This window comes from Venustampulla echinocandica (assembly GCF_003357145.1).
Source record: "Venustampulla echinocandica strain BP 5553 chromosome Unknown scaffold_0, whole genome shotgun sequence".
Lineage (NCBI taxonomy): Eukaryota > Fungi > Ascomycota > Leotiomycetes > Helotiales > Pleuroascaceae > Venustampulla > Venustampulla echinocandica.
In genome coordinates, this window is record NW_022474205.1 from 1,504,383 (window position 1) to 1,520,961 (window position 16,579).

The window sequence follows — 16,579 nt, forward strand, 5'->3', positions numbered from 1 at the left end:
CAAAGCGGCTAGCCCACTCGGTTAAGACTGGCTTCGCATTTTCAGACTCAAAGCGCACACAGAAAGAAGTCCAGGGCAAATCCATCAGACAATTCTTGACCCTCCGTCACTGTCCCTGCGCCAACTCTCCATCTCCATCCTCAACGCCATCTCACCTCGCAGTGGACCTCTGATCGTGACCCCCATTTACACACTTCATCCACGCCCGCACCCAGGAGGGAGTGGCCCACCATGCCGCCTCCGCCTCATCAGAAGCCCGAGAATGTGCTGAAGCGCGCCCATGAGTTGATGGGCGTTGGGCAGTCCTCCGCCGCCCTCGTCCTGCTCCATGAGCATATCACCTCCAAACGCTCGCGCAATGTCCCCATCACGTCGCTGGAGCCGGTGATGCTCCTGTTGGTGGAACAGTCCGTCGAGCAGAAGAAGGGAAAATTGGCGAAGGATGCCTTATACCAGTACAAGAACATCAGCCAGAATACCAACGTTGGAACCATCGAGGTGTGTATTACGCGTATGGTGGATGAAATATGATCCGGAGAAGATGCTAATATTCGCCCCCTTTAAAAAGTTGGTCCTAAAGAAGTTTATCGAGCTGGCGGAGGACAAGGTGAAGACTGCCCAGGCAAAGGCCGACGAAGTTCAGTCATCCCTCGAAACCACGGCGGCAACCGCGAGTGTCGACGATCTGGAAGCCAGCGAGACCCCGGAGTCCATTCTTCTTTCAACTGTTTCCGGTGAACAATCTCGGGACCGCACAGATCGCGCGATCGTGACACCATGGCTGAAGTTTCTTTGGGAGACTTACCGGACCGTTCTCGATATCCTCAGGAACAACGCGAGGTTGGAGATTATGTACCAGAGCACTGCCATGCAAGCATTCGAGTTCTGCCAAAAATACACAAGAAAGACCGAATTCCGCCGTCTTTGCGAGCTCCTCCGAAACCATGTTCAGACCGCGGCAAAGTACTCTGCTCAGATGCACGCTATCAATCTGAATGACCCAGATACTCTGCAGCGCCATTTGGAGACGCGTTTTCAACAGCTGAACGTGGCAGTCGAGCTGGAGTTGTGGCAGGAGGCATTCCGAAGTGTTGAAGATATCCACACCTTGCTCAACCTTAGCAAGCGCCCACCAAAGAACATTATGATGGCAAATTACTACGAGAAGCTGACCCGGATCTTTTTGGTTGGCGAGAATTATCTTTTCCACGCTGCGGCATGGTCTAGATATTATAATCTTCTCCGCCAATCTGCGTCAATGCTCGCTTCAGGCCAGAGCAAGAAGGCAGACAACCCAGCCACTTCCGAAGCAGACCTTTCCAAGGCCGCCTCGTTTGTCTTGCTCTCTGCTCTCGCCATCCCAGTTATCAGCACATCGCGGTCCCGCGGTGCTTTGGTTGATATTGATGAGGCCAAGAAGAACAAGAACTCCCGTCTCACTCATCTTTTGGGTATGGCACAGGCTCCTACTCGTGCCGTCCTTTTTAGAGATGCTATGAGCAAGGGCCTCTTGAAGCGCGCCCGTCCCGAAATCCGTGAGCTTTTCAACATTCTCGAAGTTGACTTCCACCCCCTGTCTATCTGCAAGAAGATCTCACCCATTTTGGTTAAGATTGGTGCTGATGAGGAGATGGCAAAATATGTCCTCCCTCTCCAGCAAGTTATCCTGACTAGACTCTTCCAACAACTGTCCCAGGTCTATGAGACCGTCGACCTTGCTTTTGTCGAGAACCTTGCCCAGTTCCCCGAGCCTTTCCAAGTAACAAAAGATACAATTGAGAAATTTATCATGAACGGCAACAAAAAGGGTGACCTTGCTATCCGCATGGATCACGCTACAGGGGTCCTTAGCTTCGATACCGACGTCTTCTCCTCGACTAAAGCTGTCCATACCGGGTCAAGCGCCGGTTCAGCTGAGAGTGAGACATCTTCCGTTCAAAGACTGCAAAATACCCCATCCGAGATTGTTCGAACACAATTGACGCGGTTGGCTAAGTCTCTCTACGTTACATGTCAATATATCGACCCCTCGGTCAATGAGTCCAGAATTCGAGCCCGGGATGCAGCATACGCGCGGGCTAAGGCTGGTGCCGAACAGGAGCATCACGATATTCTCGCGCGCAAGGAAATCATCGCCAAGCGGAAAGAGGAGGCATCCGAAATCCAAGCCCGCAAGGAGAAGGAAGATGCCACTCGCAAGCGCATTCGAGCAGCACAAATCCAGGAAGCTGAGGACAAGAGACTCGCCCAGGAACAAAAAGATCGTGAAGAGAAGCGCATGAAGGCTGAGCTTGACCGTGTCCGCAAAGAAGAACTCAAGAAGGAGATTGCGGCTCTCAAGATTGGTCCCAAGGCACTCGACATCGATGTGGAAGACCTGGAAAATCTTGATAGCAACCGTCTCCGTGCCATGAAGCTTGCTCAGTTGGAGCGTGAGAAGAATGATATCAACGAGAAGCTGAGAGTCACTGCCAAGCGTATCGACCATCTCGAGCGAGCATTCAGAAAAGAAGAAGCCAAGAAGCTGCCCGAAGACTACGCTCAGCAACGCCAGCGGGATCTAGATGCTTATGAGAAGATCAAGGAGCAGACATTGAAAGATTCCGAGGCCAAACATAAGGCTAATGTCGAGCTCAAGCATAGGCTGTCTCGATTGGTACCCTTCTACGAATCATTCAAGGAAACCATTGTTGAGCGGAGACATGACGAATTTGAGAAGCGCCGCCGTGACGCAACCAAGGAGCTTGAGAAGCAAATCGAACTTAGAAAGAAGGAGTTTAAGGAGCGGAAGGCTCGTGAGAAGCGGGAGCTTGCTGAGCAAGAGCGGATATTGCGTGAGGAGGAAGAGCGCGCCGCAAGAGAGGCAGAGGAGAAGGCTGCAAGGGAAGAACAGAAGCGGAAAGAATTCGCCGAGCTCAAAGCCATTCGCGAGAAGGAGCGGCAAGAGGCGTTGGAGATGGCTGCGTTGCAAGCACGACGAGCCGAAGAAGCTGAGAGACGCAAGGCGGAGGAGAAGGCTAAAAGCCGTGGGGTTCAAATGGATCGTGCTGAATCTGGCTCTGGTTCCGGTGTTCGTCCACCTCTGCCTCTTGCTGGTGCTAAGATGGGATGGAGAGAAAAGGAGCGTCTGCGTGCAGAGGGCAAGGAAGTACCTTCCGCTGCTGCACCCACCCGCACTGAATCTCCAATGGCACGCGCTTCGCCGATGGGACGTGCAGCTCCTATGGAGAGGACTGACTCCAACGATCAATCCGGAGAGAGAGGCCCCCCTCGCCTTGCCCTTGCTGGTGGCAAACCATCCTGGAGAGAGAGGGAAGCTGCGAAGACATCGGGTGCTGGCGACTCGGCTCCCGCATCGCGACTCCCTTCCGCAATGGCGCGAGGACGATCGGGTAGAGGCGAAGACGAACGTGATGTTTCACCTGCTCCACCAGCAGCAGCTTCAGGTGATAGTCTCAAACCTAGCGGAACTGCTGGGAAGTTTGTGCCGCCACATCTGCGCAACAAGCAGTAAGGGTGAAAAATGGGATGAGGAAGGATGCATGGGAACTTCTCATTTCTTGCAAAGGGTACATTGTAATTACTACGGCGTTGAGGCCTTCTAGGTTGCTTACCTAGAACAAAGAAGTGAAATTGAAGAGTTAAGAATAGATTCATCATCTGGAGCTTGTGAAGCCATCTAATCAACTTCTAATATCAATACCCATATTATTCGCTTTCTAGTCGACTAGTCTTAAACCCTCCCAATACGAGGTATGTACTCTCCATAATCCGTAGCACAGTCCCGAGACCCATTCGAGATGCTTTAAACTTATGCCTACCTTCTGTTTACTTCTCTTTCTCCGATGTGGATATTTAGTCAGGAGGGTCAAGTGTCTACCTGTGTGTTGATTGTATCCTGAAACGTGGAGGCTTGCATTACCCTAAAAACCCCGATAGTACACCTGTACGTTGCTGTAGCACAAAAACGCTCGGAAGCCCAAGGGCTTCTAATAATAAGACTGAGTGCGAGAATGCAAGCTATTATGTGTAGATTGCACGAGAAGAAGTAATTGCGGTCAAAGCTTGCTTTCGCCATCGTATTCGGGGGTTAAGAATGCCCTCATCCGTACCTTAGCTTACAACGAGATAGTAGTCATAATATGCCTAGTAACACAGACCTCTATTGTCCCGTGCAAAGCCACGATACCTGCATTCCACCACCTCACGGCCATCGTCTCGTGGCTTTGTCCGGGGCAGTACAGGTCTGCGTTACTCCACGTGGCAAGCTCAATACTCGACAATGGTATATTGGCACACTTATTCGATCCTTCAAGCCCTACGAGGGGGAAAATATGTGTGGTGTTGGTGTGAACCTATTATTCCTGAATGGGGGCGAGAGGGAGAATAAACAAACAGGACTTGAAATGCGGAGAAATATATGAGAACTACAATGCTCGTATTTCAAGCATGCCGTGGAACGTGAGACACCCCCAGACGTACTTAGTACTTAGTCCGCATCGAGTTGCAGGCCCCCTGAAAACCCCCGAACAGCAGCATTATCGGGAGCGGCAATACTACTCTCCTCTGCACGGCAGTGGACGAAGCAAACGGTATTAATTAAAGAATATCGAAATTCCGCATCGCAGCGTGCCACGCGCTTGAACAAGCCGAATCACCTCCCAACGCCTCGGTGCTCCCCACAACCTTCCATTCCATTGACTGCTCTACGTTACTGTTCTCGAAGGTCCCGGGTGGCGCGAAAGGAGATCCCCATGATCACCGACAGAAGGGCAAAGGCTTGTTGTTTCAACTGAGGCTCAATATCCTGTAGCGCTGAAGCGGTCCCTGCTGTTTACTTTCCGGCATTGGTCCTTGTGATGATCTCCTAGTGCTTGTCCAGGGCAAAACTAGCGAATGTGGCGGCCGGCAGAGTCCAAACAAGCCTAATACTTATTAATAAATCTACTTTTGTATGTAGTAGTAGTATCAGACCATCACTTCAGCCGCTTCTAAAAGGCCATTTGCTTTTCTAGGAACGACCGCTGCTCCGAATCGTCCGCTTCCAGGGACGGGACTGAAGCGAACCCAACGCTAAAACCGTTTTCGTAGATTAAGGCCTCGGACTCTCAGTCGGCAGCCCCGGTGTGGACGCCATGGTCGAAGGCGTCCAGTCGTTCAGCCTTGTATGTCTCCTTTGAGACGAATAAATACTCTAATACTCTATTGATCTGTACAACATTGTCCGGGGTACTATGCAAGGTACGGAAAAACACCACGTCGACGCTCCAGACTGTTGTGGAGCTCTCTCGAGCCTCCCCAACATGCATACCGCCCTGACTGTCTCCTGGATTCCGAAGGACACCGCCCACTGTCACGGCTTTTGTGAAAGACTACCGGTTACAGAAAAGGAGGGAAAGAGCGGACGAAAGAGAAAAACATAGTACAACGGTACAGGCATGCCATCTGTTAAAGCCCCAAATCTAAGCTCGAAGTTTGCTTCTGGATACGCTACACGAGGCTGATGGAAGAATGCTGAAGCTTAAATTTTCTTTGGGCTCGGAGCGCCTAGCACATATATCGGGAATCAACCCCTTGGCAATACCCCGTATCCTCATAATTACATGTGGTGGTGCATGATATGTTCATATCTCTCTATGGGTTGAGTCAGGTGCCTAGAGCCAGCCACAGACGCGAAACTCGGCCGTTCCCCAACATACGAAGTACTCCAGGCGCCTTTGTACTGGCTACACAGTTTAGTAGCTGTGCACCATGTACCTACGTATGCTATGGGCCCGATGTACTACAGCACGTCCCCCAATGCAACATTATTGCACTTTGTCCTTTTTACTTCAGCTGATCATGCACCACATGGCTTAAGCATGGTCTAGTGTGATCATTCTAATTGTGGAACAGTGTTCCACCCGCCTGCCATTTGCTTATATATTTACTGAGCCCGTTGGCCTCCTTTGTCGCGTTTCTTCTATATTGCTCGACATCTTGTCTTCAAGTCACTCGTTTTCCCTGGCACTATCATCCAGCACCATGATGAGCCTCAAATCTTTCCTGACTGCTTCGGCAGCTATCACTCTCTTTTCTGGGGCCAATGCTAGCCTACTCAGGCGTACCGAAGAGCCTGGTAAACCGTCCTGCACGGATTTCACCCCTTATGTTTACACTGGCTGCTTCCAGGATCCCGGCCCACCAGACCCAAGTGTCCTTCTCTACAACTCCGGCCTGGACTCCCAGAATATGACAATCCAACAATGCACGGCGTTCTGCAAAGGCAACGACTATCGATATGCCGGCTTGGAATACTATGGGAAATGTGTGTGCGGAGCTTCCCTCAATGGTCCTCAAGTCGACGATTCGCAATGCACCTTCCCTTGCACGGGGGATAACACTGCAATTTGCGGTGGTAACAACTTGGTCTCCGTCTACCAGGACCCAACCTTTCCAGCGGTAGATAGCACGGATATTTCAGACTACCAACACTCGGGATGTTACGCTGAGGGACCAAGCGGTCATTCATTGACATGGAGGCAGAATTCGGTCAGCGAGGCTAGTACGACTGTGGAAGCGTGTCTTCATGCTTGCAAGGCGGGTGGATTCCCTCTTGCTGGTTTGGAGTACGGCCAAGAATGTTATTGCGGAGTGGTCCTTAGTGATGGCACAACGTCTGTGGATAGCACCCAGTGTAATATGGCATGCACAGGGGACTCCTCGCAGTCGTGCGGTGGAAGGCAGCTTATGGACCTGTACGTTGCTCATGATCTCGAAAGTTCTCAGCCCTGTGGTGGTGGAGGAGGATCGTCATCTTCATCCTCGTCCTCGACTACTCCACCTACTACATCACCAACCACCAGTCCTCCTGTATCCACTACATCGCCCACTACAGAGCCCACCACTGAGCCTACTACTGAGCCCACTACTTCACCTACCACGTCACCAACCACGTCACCAACCACCAGTCCTCCTGTATCCCCTACCTCGCCGACTGAACCTCCAAACACGACGACTCCAGTAACGACAGCACCCTCGGTTTGCACTTCCACCACCACCGCTTCACCGACACCTACTTGTGAATATAAATGTGGAAAGTGGTGCTCCAACCCCCTTCCAACCTTTGGCGATAATCCATCATGCCTGAAGGCACAATCAAATTGTGTTTTGCAAGTGGCTTCCTGCTTCGCGCAAGCTGGATGGCCCGACAGTATCAAATGCTTCGACTTCTCCAACTGGTGTCAGTCCGTCTCGACCTACTGCCAAAACACCTGCAGGGGAGGAAGTTGTTCAAACCAAGGCTGCAAGTCCAAGTACCCGCCAGCCTCGCCCCCGACGCCTCCCAAGCCAACAGTCTCAACCGTTACCTACGCATGCCCCGTAACCAGCAGCTCCAACAACCCAACAAAGCCATCCACAACCTTGACTTCAAAAACATCTTGCACTACTGTTGTGCCCATCCCAACTAATAGCAACATCTGCAACCAGCCTCATAACCCCTCCAAAGGTTATACCTCCCAAACCCCCGTAGGAAGCATCCCGCTCCCCTGCCTGACATGCAACAACGAGCCCACAGACTTCAAGAAAGGGAACTGCTTCAAGCTCTACACATCCCCAGACTCCAAGAAGTGCCCGTCCTACCCTCGAGGAAAGCCAGCGGATGCATGCAAGGATGCCTGCGACGCTCAGTACGATAGCTGCGCCGGCACATATGCTGAGGGCTGCAGAGGAAATTCAAGACGGCGAACTTCCAACCCGAGATTTGGGGATTCGTTCGGCACTGCGACCAAAAAGTGCAAGGATCAGAGACAGGATTGTTATGATGCCAATTCGGGCGTGAAGCCCAGTGGTGGGAGATGCGATAGGTTCAATTCTGGATGGTATTAAAGAGGAGTTAGAGAAGTGTTATGGGAAAAGATTTCTTTTAAGGGAAAGGATTAGGAATGATCCTTTTCTTGTTTGTAATTCAATATTTTTTGTGGAATAATATGATGTATGGATTGATGTATCAATTAGCAATAATATAACGCGATTAATAGCACCAAATTGTTGCTTGATTTATTGATGCAGGTGCTGGCAGTCCAAGATTCGATATTGAGTTATAAAACTCACACAAGTCTGTTACTCCTAGCGAATAATCCGAATACAATGTGCCATAGTCGGTATGGCGGCTTGTTGAGTCTCCCCCACGTGATACGAAATGGGGAGTTTTCACCTTGGTAGGTATCTGGTATCTGGTATCGATATATCGTAACAACTGGAGACAGGCAACTAGGCCTGTTGCTATAGTAGTGAACCCAGCCGCCACAACAAACAATCTAGGACGACTTTGGACTCTCTATTAGAGATAACAAAGGCTAGAAGGCTACAGCTCGAGTTTCTCGGTATCCAACACTCCATTGGATATTTATTTTGCTATTTTTTTCTCTTTTTGTGTTGTGTTCAACTAGGCGATGGCAAGTCTTAGTAGCTGATCTGTAGCTTCCAAGTCAGTAGTTATTCGCATAATTGTATGACATCGCTTCAAAACTATCATCACAATAGCCTATTGATTCGAAAGCACTGCCCAGTACTCGCGAACTAAATTAGAGTGGCCTGAATCCCATACTTATCTGTCAACTGTCTAAGTCATGGCACCGGTAAACATGTAATTTTATGGCTTTGACTTGCATGTCTATCCCACAGCGAGCAAAGGGACATTTATGTAAAACCGTGTTGGCAGAGGCGGTATGCAGTGTGCACTATGTGAGCAAGTAATGTCGCACGCTGTATGAATAAACGTGTATGTCTTACAAATGCTTAGTGTTATGCTTGCTTGCTAGCAACCAGGAGCGAAGACTCTGTAAATTCTCACCCATTTCCGCAGTAAGTCCCGCCTGTGCACCACTAAAACAGATCCACCTTTCGGCCTTGCCACCGAAACCCTCCAGATTGAAACGAATACTCCAAACACCAATGACACCATCCCCATATGCCTCCGTAGCTCCAGATACCTTGCTTGCTCCTCATGCAAACCCCAACCTCACGTAACATTGCACAGCAACTCCGCCTCTAGAATATATTTATCTTCCTTATACTTCTCGCTTGCCTCGAACGCCTTATCATATTTCCAACCCACCGTCTCGCTGCACTGCTGGCATTGGATATCGCGCACGATATGGCGGCCGGTCGTCATGTTGCGCTCGCTGGCTTCGCCGGCTGTTACGTTTACGACGTTATTGAAAAGGTAGGCTTTGCCGTGCTGGCCGCGGAAATTCTGCTAAAACGTTAGGGCGGGGTTTGGTTTAAAATGGGGGTGTTAATGGAGTAGTGGATAGAAAGGAAGAGGGAAAGGAAGACACGAACCCTTGACATAATATCATCATGGTCCCCCAGATGTGCCTTGCAGTTCTTACATCCGTAGATCTTACGGCTGTTGAGATAGACGTTATATGAGAGGCCCATGGTGCCTTCTTTGCTTTGACTCTCTCACTTGTTCTCGAACCTCGGCTCTTTGGACTGTTCGCCTCTGTGTCGGCTTGCTTGTTCGGCCGCGACGGTAAGATAAGTCACCCGTATGCCACGCTCGTCGGTGGCTGGCAGTTCGCGTGGTAAATTCCAGGTCCCAGGTGGTATATGAGGCGGTACCAAAGTAGGATTTCCAGCAGCAAAGCCCTGGGGAGGTCGTGACGAGCGGTGTTGACCTTGGACTGGTTGACGTGTACCCGGAACCTTGGACGCTGGGGCGGTACGAGGTACTCCTATTATCTATCGTTGTCGGGAAATACCGACTAGTGACTGTAGTCGTCTTGATGACCAGGGAAATGAACGAAGGGATCGGCGGTGTTGTGAGGCGGCGAGATGTACGGAGTAGGGTTCTTGGGATGGGAGACTACAAGGTTCGCAGTACGTCGCACGTAGCAAGGGGCGCGAGGATGGCGGGGAAATGGTTCTCGATAAGAGGTAGTCACGGCCGATTACATATCCCTGGAACCGACAGGCGAAGTCTGGATTATTAGTAAGCGCATCTCATTGACCTCCTTTTCCCCATTGTAAGATTGACGGCCATGATCTCGCCGACATACATAAAGGTACCTTACTGCAACTGCTGCTGCTGCTACTGCCACTACCAAGGCGATTTCATTACGGCCTTTGGCCTTCACGCAAAGATATGGGAACACTATCTAATCCAAACAGGGCTTACTCTGGCATGCCGCATGCGTCCTCCTATACCCTGACGAGTAGATTACTCCTTGGTCGAGTGGGAGCTTGCCCAGTCTCCCGACTCCGTTTCCTGATGTGTGGTATATCCAAAATTCCCTAACTGACGGCGCGGTTCGGATATGTTTACAGTAAACGACCAGGCATGGGTAGCTTTGTGGCGGGCCAAGTTTTCATCCGAGACAGAAATCACTTAGACAAAGGAAAGGGCTCGCCCCGTCGGCGCAAGCCTGTGCCGCAAGTTGCCTATGACAATCAAGCACTTTATCTTTCTTTATCTCGTCGTCGCCTTCTACTATAGGCTTATTAGTCTGCTCTGTTTTCATTTTAGTCGAACCTTGCTCTCTTCTTTATTATAGGCTTTGCATTCTTCGTCTAGGTAACTCGAGTTACACCCATTGTCTCCATGTTACAGGGTCGTATATATGGCTGGACATGTCAGGGCCCTAACCTAGCATACCTGTGACCCCGAGCTACCATACCTGGCCCTTTCCTTCCTAGGGCTCTTAGTGACCCGGGTTCTCCTTGGTTGCTATTTGAAGCCATGAAAAAGTACATACCGATAGTTATAGTCATTATCTCGCGGCCCTTGTTAGTTCTATACTTAAGCCAATTGCAATGCATTCGCTGTCGGAATAAGAATTTTCGGCCGTCAATTTATGTGGCTTCCACGTTCGACGTCATTCTTCCCCACCCCCCCATTCCCCTTCCGAAAGGTCTCATATTCGGCGTTATCGATCGAGCTTTGTGCGACGCTATTGGAGATTGTGTTGCACTGCATGGACAATCCGCGAAGTTAGGCCAATCAAAGAGGTAGCGAGGAATAAAGGGAGAAGCATGGAAAGTAAATCTAAACCTTATGATATGAGGTTCTGGACACAGCATCTTGGTACCCAAACGTTTCGCTTTTCTCGTCTCAATTCTTCAGCCGTGCAACACTGCAAGTTGCTTCATTACATTTTTCTTCATTCTATTTTTCTATTTGGCTTTCATTAACTGCTCGGAACCATGGGTTCAGTTACTCCCGACAAGCTTCCCAACCAACCCTTCCCGGTTAAAAGTCTTGATACGGAACCTATTTTAGCTAAATACAGAGAAGAACGAGCTAAGCGTATCCGTAAAGACGGACCTAGCCAATTCATCCAACCCGAAGGCAGCCTTTCATATTTCAAAGAAGACGTCGGTGCTCCACCTTTAACTCGCGATCCCATCAATGTAGAAACTAAAGTTTTGATTGTGGGTGCTGGGTTTGGGGGATTAGGTGCGGGTGTGAAGTTGAAGAATCAAGGGGTGGAGGACTTCTTGATTGTGGAGAAGGGAGCAGGTTACGGAGGCACTTGGTACTGGAATCAATACCCTGGTTTGTTGCCCCCGTCGTCTTCTTGAGGAAACTCTTACATTATGGTAGTGGCTAATTACCAATGTTTGAACAGGCGTAAGTTGTGATGTAGAGGCTTTAATTTATCTTCCCTTCCTCGAGGAAACTGGCTATATACCTAAAAGCCGCTTCCCTCAGGGCCCTGAAATTCGTGAACATATGTCACGTATTGTCGAAAAATGGGATATTGCACCAAAAACGCATCTCCAAACTGAAATTACTTCGATCGTCTGGGATGAATTTATCCTCCGCTGGCATATCCATACCAACCATGCCGATCACTTTGTTTCTCAGTTCGTGGTTCTGGCAACAGGAACATTACATCAGCCTCATCTTCCCGGAATTCCAGGGATCGAGGATTTCAAGCGTGATCATTTCCATTCCAGCCGCTTTGATTACGGAATAACTGGTGGAGACCCAGCTGGTAATATGACAAAGCTAGCTGGAAAGACGGTGGGAATCATTGGCACGGGTGCATCTGCAGCTCAGCTAGTACCAAAATTGGCCCAAGATGCAAAGAAACTCTACGTATTCCAACGGACTCCCTCGTCAATTACCCCACGTCATAATCAACCTCCAGATCCCTCTATCATCGCATCTCTAAAACCTGGATGGCAAAAAGCAAGAATGTCAGATTTTGCCAACATCCTCCAAGGAGAAAATTTAGACGTAGAGTCTACGGCGTTGGAAGGTCTTGATGTTTTGACAATGAGAACGATATTGAAAGAAGCAAGAAAAGCAGGAATTGAGCCTAAGCCAGAGAATATCCCGGAGTTATATCGGCAAGCTGATTTTACACTTATGGAAAGTCTTAGGAAACTTATTGAGGATACGGTAACAGACAAGGAGACTGCAGACAAATTGAAACCTTGGTATGCGTTTATGTGTAAACGGCCTGTGTTCCACAATGATTACCTACCAGCATTCAACAAACCGAACGTCGAACTTATTGACACAGACGGAAAAGGAGTTTCTCATCTTACTGACTCCGGGGTTGTTGCCAATAATAAGGAATATGAAGTCGATCTCTTAATCTTTTCAACTGGATTCGAGTTTGAAACAGCATCAACCTTCTACCGACGAACTGGAATCCATCTCGTCGGGTCCAAAGGTCAAACTTTTGATGAGAAATGGGCGGGTGGTCCTTCTACATTATTCGGTATTCACGTTCGCGATTTCCCAAACTTGTTTCTTATTGGGCCTGTCCAAGCCGGCGTTACGGCAAATTCGACTCATACAGTTTATGTAGCTGCGGACCACATCGCGGAGGTAGTTGCAGGTTGTCTAAAAGAGGAGATGGACTTCCAAGCTATTGAGCCAACAGAAGAGGCTGAAGAAGATTGGGGAAAACAGATTGAAGAAGGAAGGGAGGCGAGATTGGAATTTGCCAAGGGATGCCCGCCGGGGTACTATAATAAGGAAGGAAAACCAGAGGATATCCCGGCTCGATGGGGAATGTATCCAAAGGGAATTGAGGTATACACGAAATTGATTAGGGAATGGAGAGAGGAGGGGAGTATGAAGGGATTAGAGAGGCGGTAGGAGGTTTGTGGAGTGCAGTGAACGCCGGTGGGGCAAGAGAAGGGAAGATGAGTGCAACACCGACAAGGATATCCAATAAATTTAGCAAAGCCCCTCCCCGGCATTTCTATTCTTTCTCATTACTTTTTCCAAAACTATATTTTTCCCTTCAATCCTTTTCGAAAATCTCAAATCTTCTTTCCGTTTTTATGATGTGGCGTGCATTAGAATATTAGGGTGGGGACAGGGGGAAGCTGCAGTTTGAAGAGGATCATACTGGAGTTACTCATGGTAGTTTATATAGATTAACTTTATCATTTTTCTCGCAATGGATGATATTAGAAGTGTGAACTCGCTAGTATCCAGTCGTATATTTTTCTAAATTGTGTCAAAACGTGATGGACGTGAATTAACAAGAATCACTAGCTATAAATACATAAGAAGGATTGTAACAAGAACGGCTAGGTAATAGGTAAGGACTTATCTTCGTCAGGAGGAAGACTAGGGATTAAAGCCCGGGAGCCTCTACCTCGACTTCTTACATTAGTTTACTTGGAAACCGACAGCGAGCAGGAATTACCAGAGCGAGATGGAGACAGTAAACTCGATGTATGGCAATGTATTTTTGATATTTGTGAATTCTTAATGATTTCCGCCTTGTATCCTCCGGCCTCGCCGAGTAAGCCGTACCATTAAGACTTTGGCTTCACGACGACTCGCCGTCTTCCCTGATGTGTTGGGCGCTCGAAAATTGATGAGGCTGCTCATCCTGGTGTTGTGTTTGTTTTATTCAATGCTACCAGGAGCTGAACGGCATTTCGGAGTCGGCAAAATGGTGTGCAGACGATCTAATTACATCTCCCAAAGGACCTGGGAAGCTTCCAGGCCAGGTGCAATGAGAAGGAAATCATGAGAATTCATGGCTTCACCGGACGAGCGTTTATAGAAGCGTATTATCCAAATTAATTATAGAACTACAGTCCGTCTTGATAACTGGAAGATATTGGTATATTATAAATGTGCATGAATGCAAGGAAGGGAACGGCTTGACACATAGACTAAATACTATCAGCCATATGCCTGTCTCCTTTCTTCTGTTACCTACCTAAGCTCTATATAGATTAAAACAGTCGATTTTTTGCGTTGAGGAAGGCAGAAGGCGACCACCTGGCTAGGTGGTTGAGATCAAATTGTCTCCCCCAAGTGGATCGGGTGGCAATGATAGCAAAATACGAAAAGCAACAATCGGCAAGAGATCTAGGCATTCGACACAGGGCTGAACACTTTTTGCTTCTAGACTATATTTATTATAATGATTTTGCCTCCCTTTCTTGCCTTTATAGGAGGTGTTGGGATTTTTTAGTTTCGCCTATTGGGGGCTCGCTTGTAGTTGTATGCAAAAAGGGGGGAGGCGGCACGTGATGAGCGTTGTATAAAATCTAAAGTTGATATACTAACTTCGAACCAAAGCACTCGCAGGTAATCCGACGCTCGGGTAATAGGAGATCTGGCTGGAGGACTGAGTGACCGATTGTCTTGGTAGTCGGGTCTCCAACTGACTGGTCGCTCGTCTTGGCGAATCGGGATGTCTACTTCAATTCGGCATACGGAGAGGATTCGGGGATTAGCACCGAATCCGAATGTTCCACCAAAAAGCATTCGTCGTAAACCCTGGTCTTGAATTTGACATAAGCTGAAGAACTGACAATGAACATGAATTATTGGCACTTTGCCAAAATTATAGCCTTTTTCATTCTGTCATTCGCTCCTCCTTGGGTCTTCGAAAAATGCACAAATTCTTCAAAAACACCTGGCTAAATTTTGAAGTCATCCGAATACTGGGAACAGCCCCCAACGGTGGAGCTGAGCTTTGCGAAGTCCTCCAGGCCGTATCTTCCATCAAAGAAGGCGACGCGGAATCCTGGCGCGACGCATGGAGAACACAAGCTGAAAGAGCTGAAGCGACAGCGATTCGATGTGTTGAAGCTGGGAATCGAGAATTGGCGAAACGAGCCTTTTTGAGAGCATCGAATTACACGAGGGCGAGTGGGTATATGTTCGTTGGGTCTACGCCTTCGAAGCAAGATCCTCGATGTCTTGGAATCGCCGAAAAAGGTGTAGAGTTGTTTAAAAGGGGCGTGGGATTGTTGGAGGGCGAGGTTAAGTTTCTGGATATTCCGTATCCCGGAGGGGTGGATTTGAAAGGCTATTTATATTTGCCACATCCCTCGAAGCGAATACCGGGAAAGATTCCAATCCTGATCAATTGCGGAGGTGCAGATTCTACTCAAGAAGAACTGTTTTTCCTGAATCCTGCCGCAGCCCCGGATTTGGGATATGCGGCCCTGACATTTGATGGGCCAGGTCAGGGCATGGCGTTGAGAAAACATGGGCTTAAACTCCGTCCAGATTGGGAATATGTAACTCGGCACGTCCTCGAATATCTAACATCCTATTCCTCGTCAAACCCCGAACTCGAACTCGATCTCGACAGGATCGCCGTCTCTGGCTCAGCGTTAGGTGGCCATTTCGCTTTGCGAGTGGCTTCGGATCCGAGAATTAAAGCCTGTGTAGCCATGGATCCATTATATGATATGTGGGATTTCGGCACTCAGCATACTTCACCTGCATTCATTAGTGCATGGATGAACGGCTGGATCTCAAACGCAACAGTCGATCGCCTGATAAATTTCGGCGTGAGTCTGTCCTTCCAAATGAAATGGGAGGTTTACCTCGCAGGGGCATTTTGGCAGTTAGATAGCCCAACCGACATTCTTCTCGAGATGAAAAAATTCACGTTTAAATTGCCCAACGGCAACTCGTTTCTAGACAGAGTTACATGTCCGACAATGATTTCGGGAGCGGAAAAGTCTCTGTATTTAGATGTGGGCAGTCATACTATGATGGTTTGGAAGGGGCTATATCATATTGGGGAGCGGGATAAGGAGATTTGGATGGCTGCTAAACCGGCAGATGGTGCACTGCAGGCTAAGGTTGGAGCCTTTGGGTTGAGCAATGAATATACCTTTCGATTTTTAGATGAGAAGTTTGAGATCGAGAGGGAGGTGTTGGGCGGGAAATCTTAGCGATAGGGAATTGAAGGTATGAAATTATAGCATTTGAACTTTGAGCACCATGTATGAACTTAGATCACAAAAAGACGGGATCAATGCCCCACTAACTATCCCTTGAAGGGATCGGGGTCAAGCTTGGGAACTCCAAATTAGACAATCAACTCCGCGATATATCAACATTAGCTTTCATGTCGTTTATGCTGGTAAGGTAACATGGGACTTGTAATTTGGTAGTAGAACTTCATAGTACATTTAAAAGCGTAAATATATATATGGATAGACGCCACTTTAAAACGCAAAGAGGCTAGAATAAAAAAAAATCTAAAATTGCAAACCCAAACACGTAAAACCTTTGACCGGGTTCAGATACAACCGTCCTCTCGAAAGGAATCTAACTCAACTCGGCTCATCCCAGTCCCTCAAG

The 16,579-nt window shown here is 48.5% G+C and overlaps 5 protein-coding genes across 5 annotated transcripts; 4 read left to right on the forward strand and 1 right to left on the reverse strand.

Moving 5' to 3' along the window:
- Positions 1-231: 231 nt before the first annotated feature.
- Positions 232-3,514, forward strand: BP5553_00468 (Eukaryotic translation initiation factor 3 subunit A; the record flags this gene model as incomplete). The annotated part of the gene is made up of 2 exons (XM_032009091.1): positions 232-498; positions 569-3,514. The coding sequence occupies 2 exons, from the start codon at positions 232-234 to the stop codon at positions 3,512-3,514; spliced, it is 3,213 nt and encodes a 1,070-aa protein (XP_031873145.1).
- Positions 3,515-6,024: 2,510 nt separating this feature from the next.
- On the forward strand, positions 6,025-7,869 carry BP5553_00469 (uncharacterized protein; the record flags this gene model as incomplete). The annotated part of the gene is made up of 1 exon (XM_032009092.1): positions 6,025-7,869. One exon carries the CDS (start codon positions 6,025-6,027, stop codon positions 7,867-7,869), a length of 1,845 nt encoding a protein of 614 aa, XP_031873146.1.
- A 1,135-nt stretch (positions 7,870-9,004) lies between these two features.
- Positions 9,005-9,426, reverse strand: BP5553_00470 (putative Yippee-type zinc-binding protein; the record flags this gene model as incomplete). The annotated part of the gene is made up of 2 exons (XM_032009093.1): positions 9,005-9,238; positions 9,328-9,426. The coding sequence occupies 2 exons, from the start codon at positions 9,424-9,426 to the stop codon at positions 9,005-9,007; spliced, it is 333 nt and encodes a 110-aa protein (XP_031873147.1).
- A 1,764-nt stretch (positions 9,427-11,190) lies between these two features.
- BP5553_00471 (putative cyclohexanone monooxygenase) lies at positions 11,191-13,102 on the forward strand (the record flags this gene model as incomplete). Its single annotated transcript, XM_032009094.1, has 2 exons — positions 11,191-11,542; positions 11,616-13,102. The coding sequence occupies 2 exons, from the start codon at positions 11,191-11,193 to the stop codon at positions 13,100-13,102; spliced, it is 1,839 nt and encodes a 612-aa protein (XP_031873148.1).
- A 1,766-nt stretch (positions 13,103-14,868) lies between these two features.
- Positions 14,869-16,167, forward strand: BP5553_00472 (Uncharacterized protein; the record flags this gene model as incomplete). The annotated part of the gene is made up of 1 exon (XM_032009095.1): positions 14,869-16,167. The coding sequence occupies one exon, from the start codon at positions 14,869-14,871 to the stop codon at positions 16,165-16,167; it is 1,299 nt and encodes a 432-aa protein (XP_031873149.1).
- Positions 16,168-16,579: the final 412 nt, after the last annotated feature.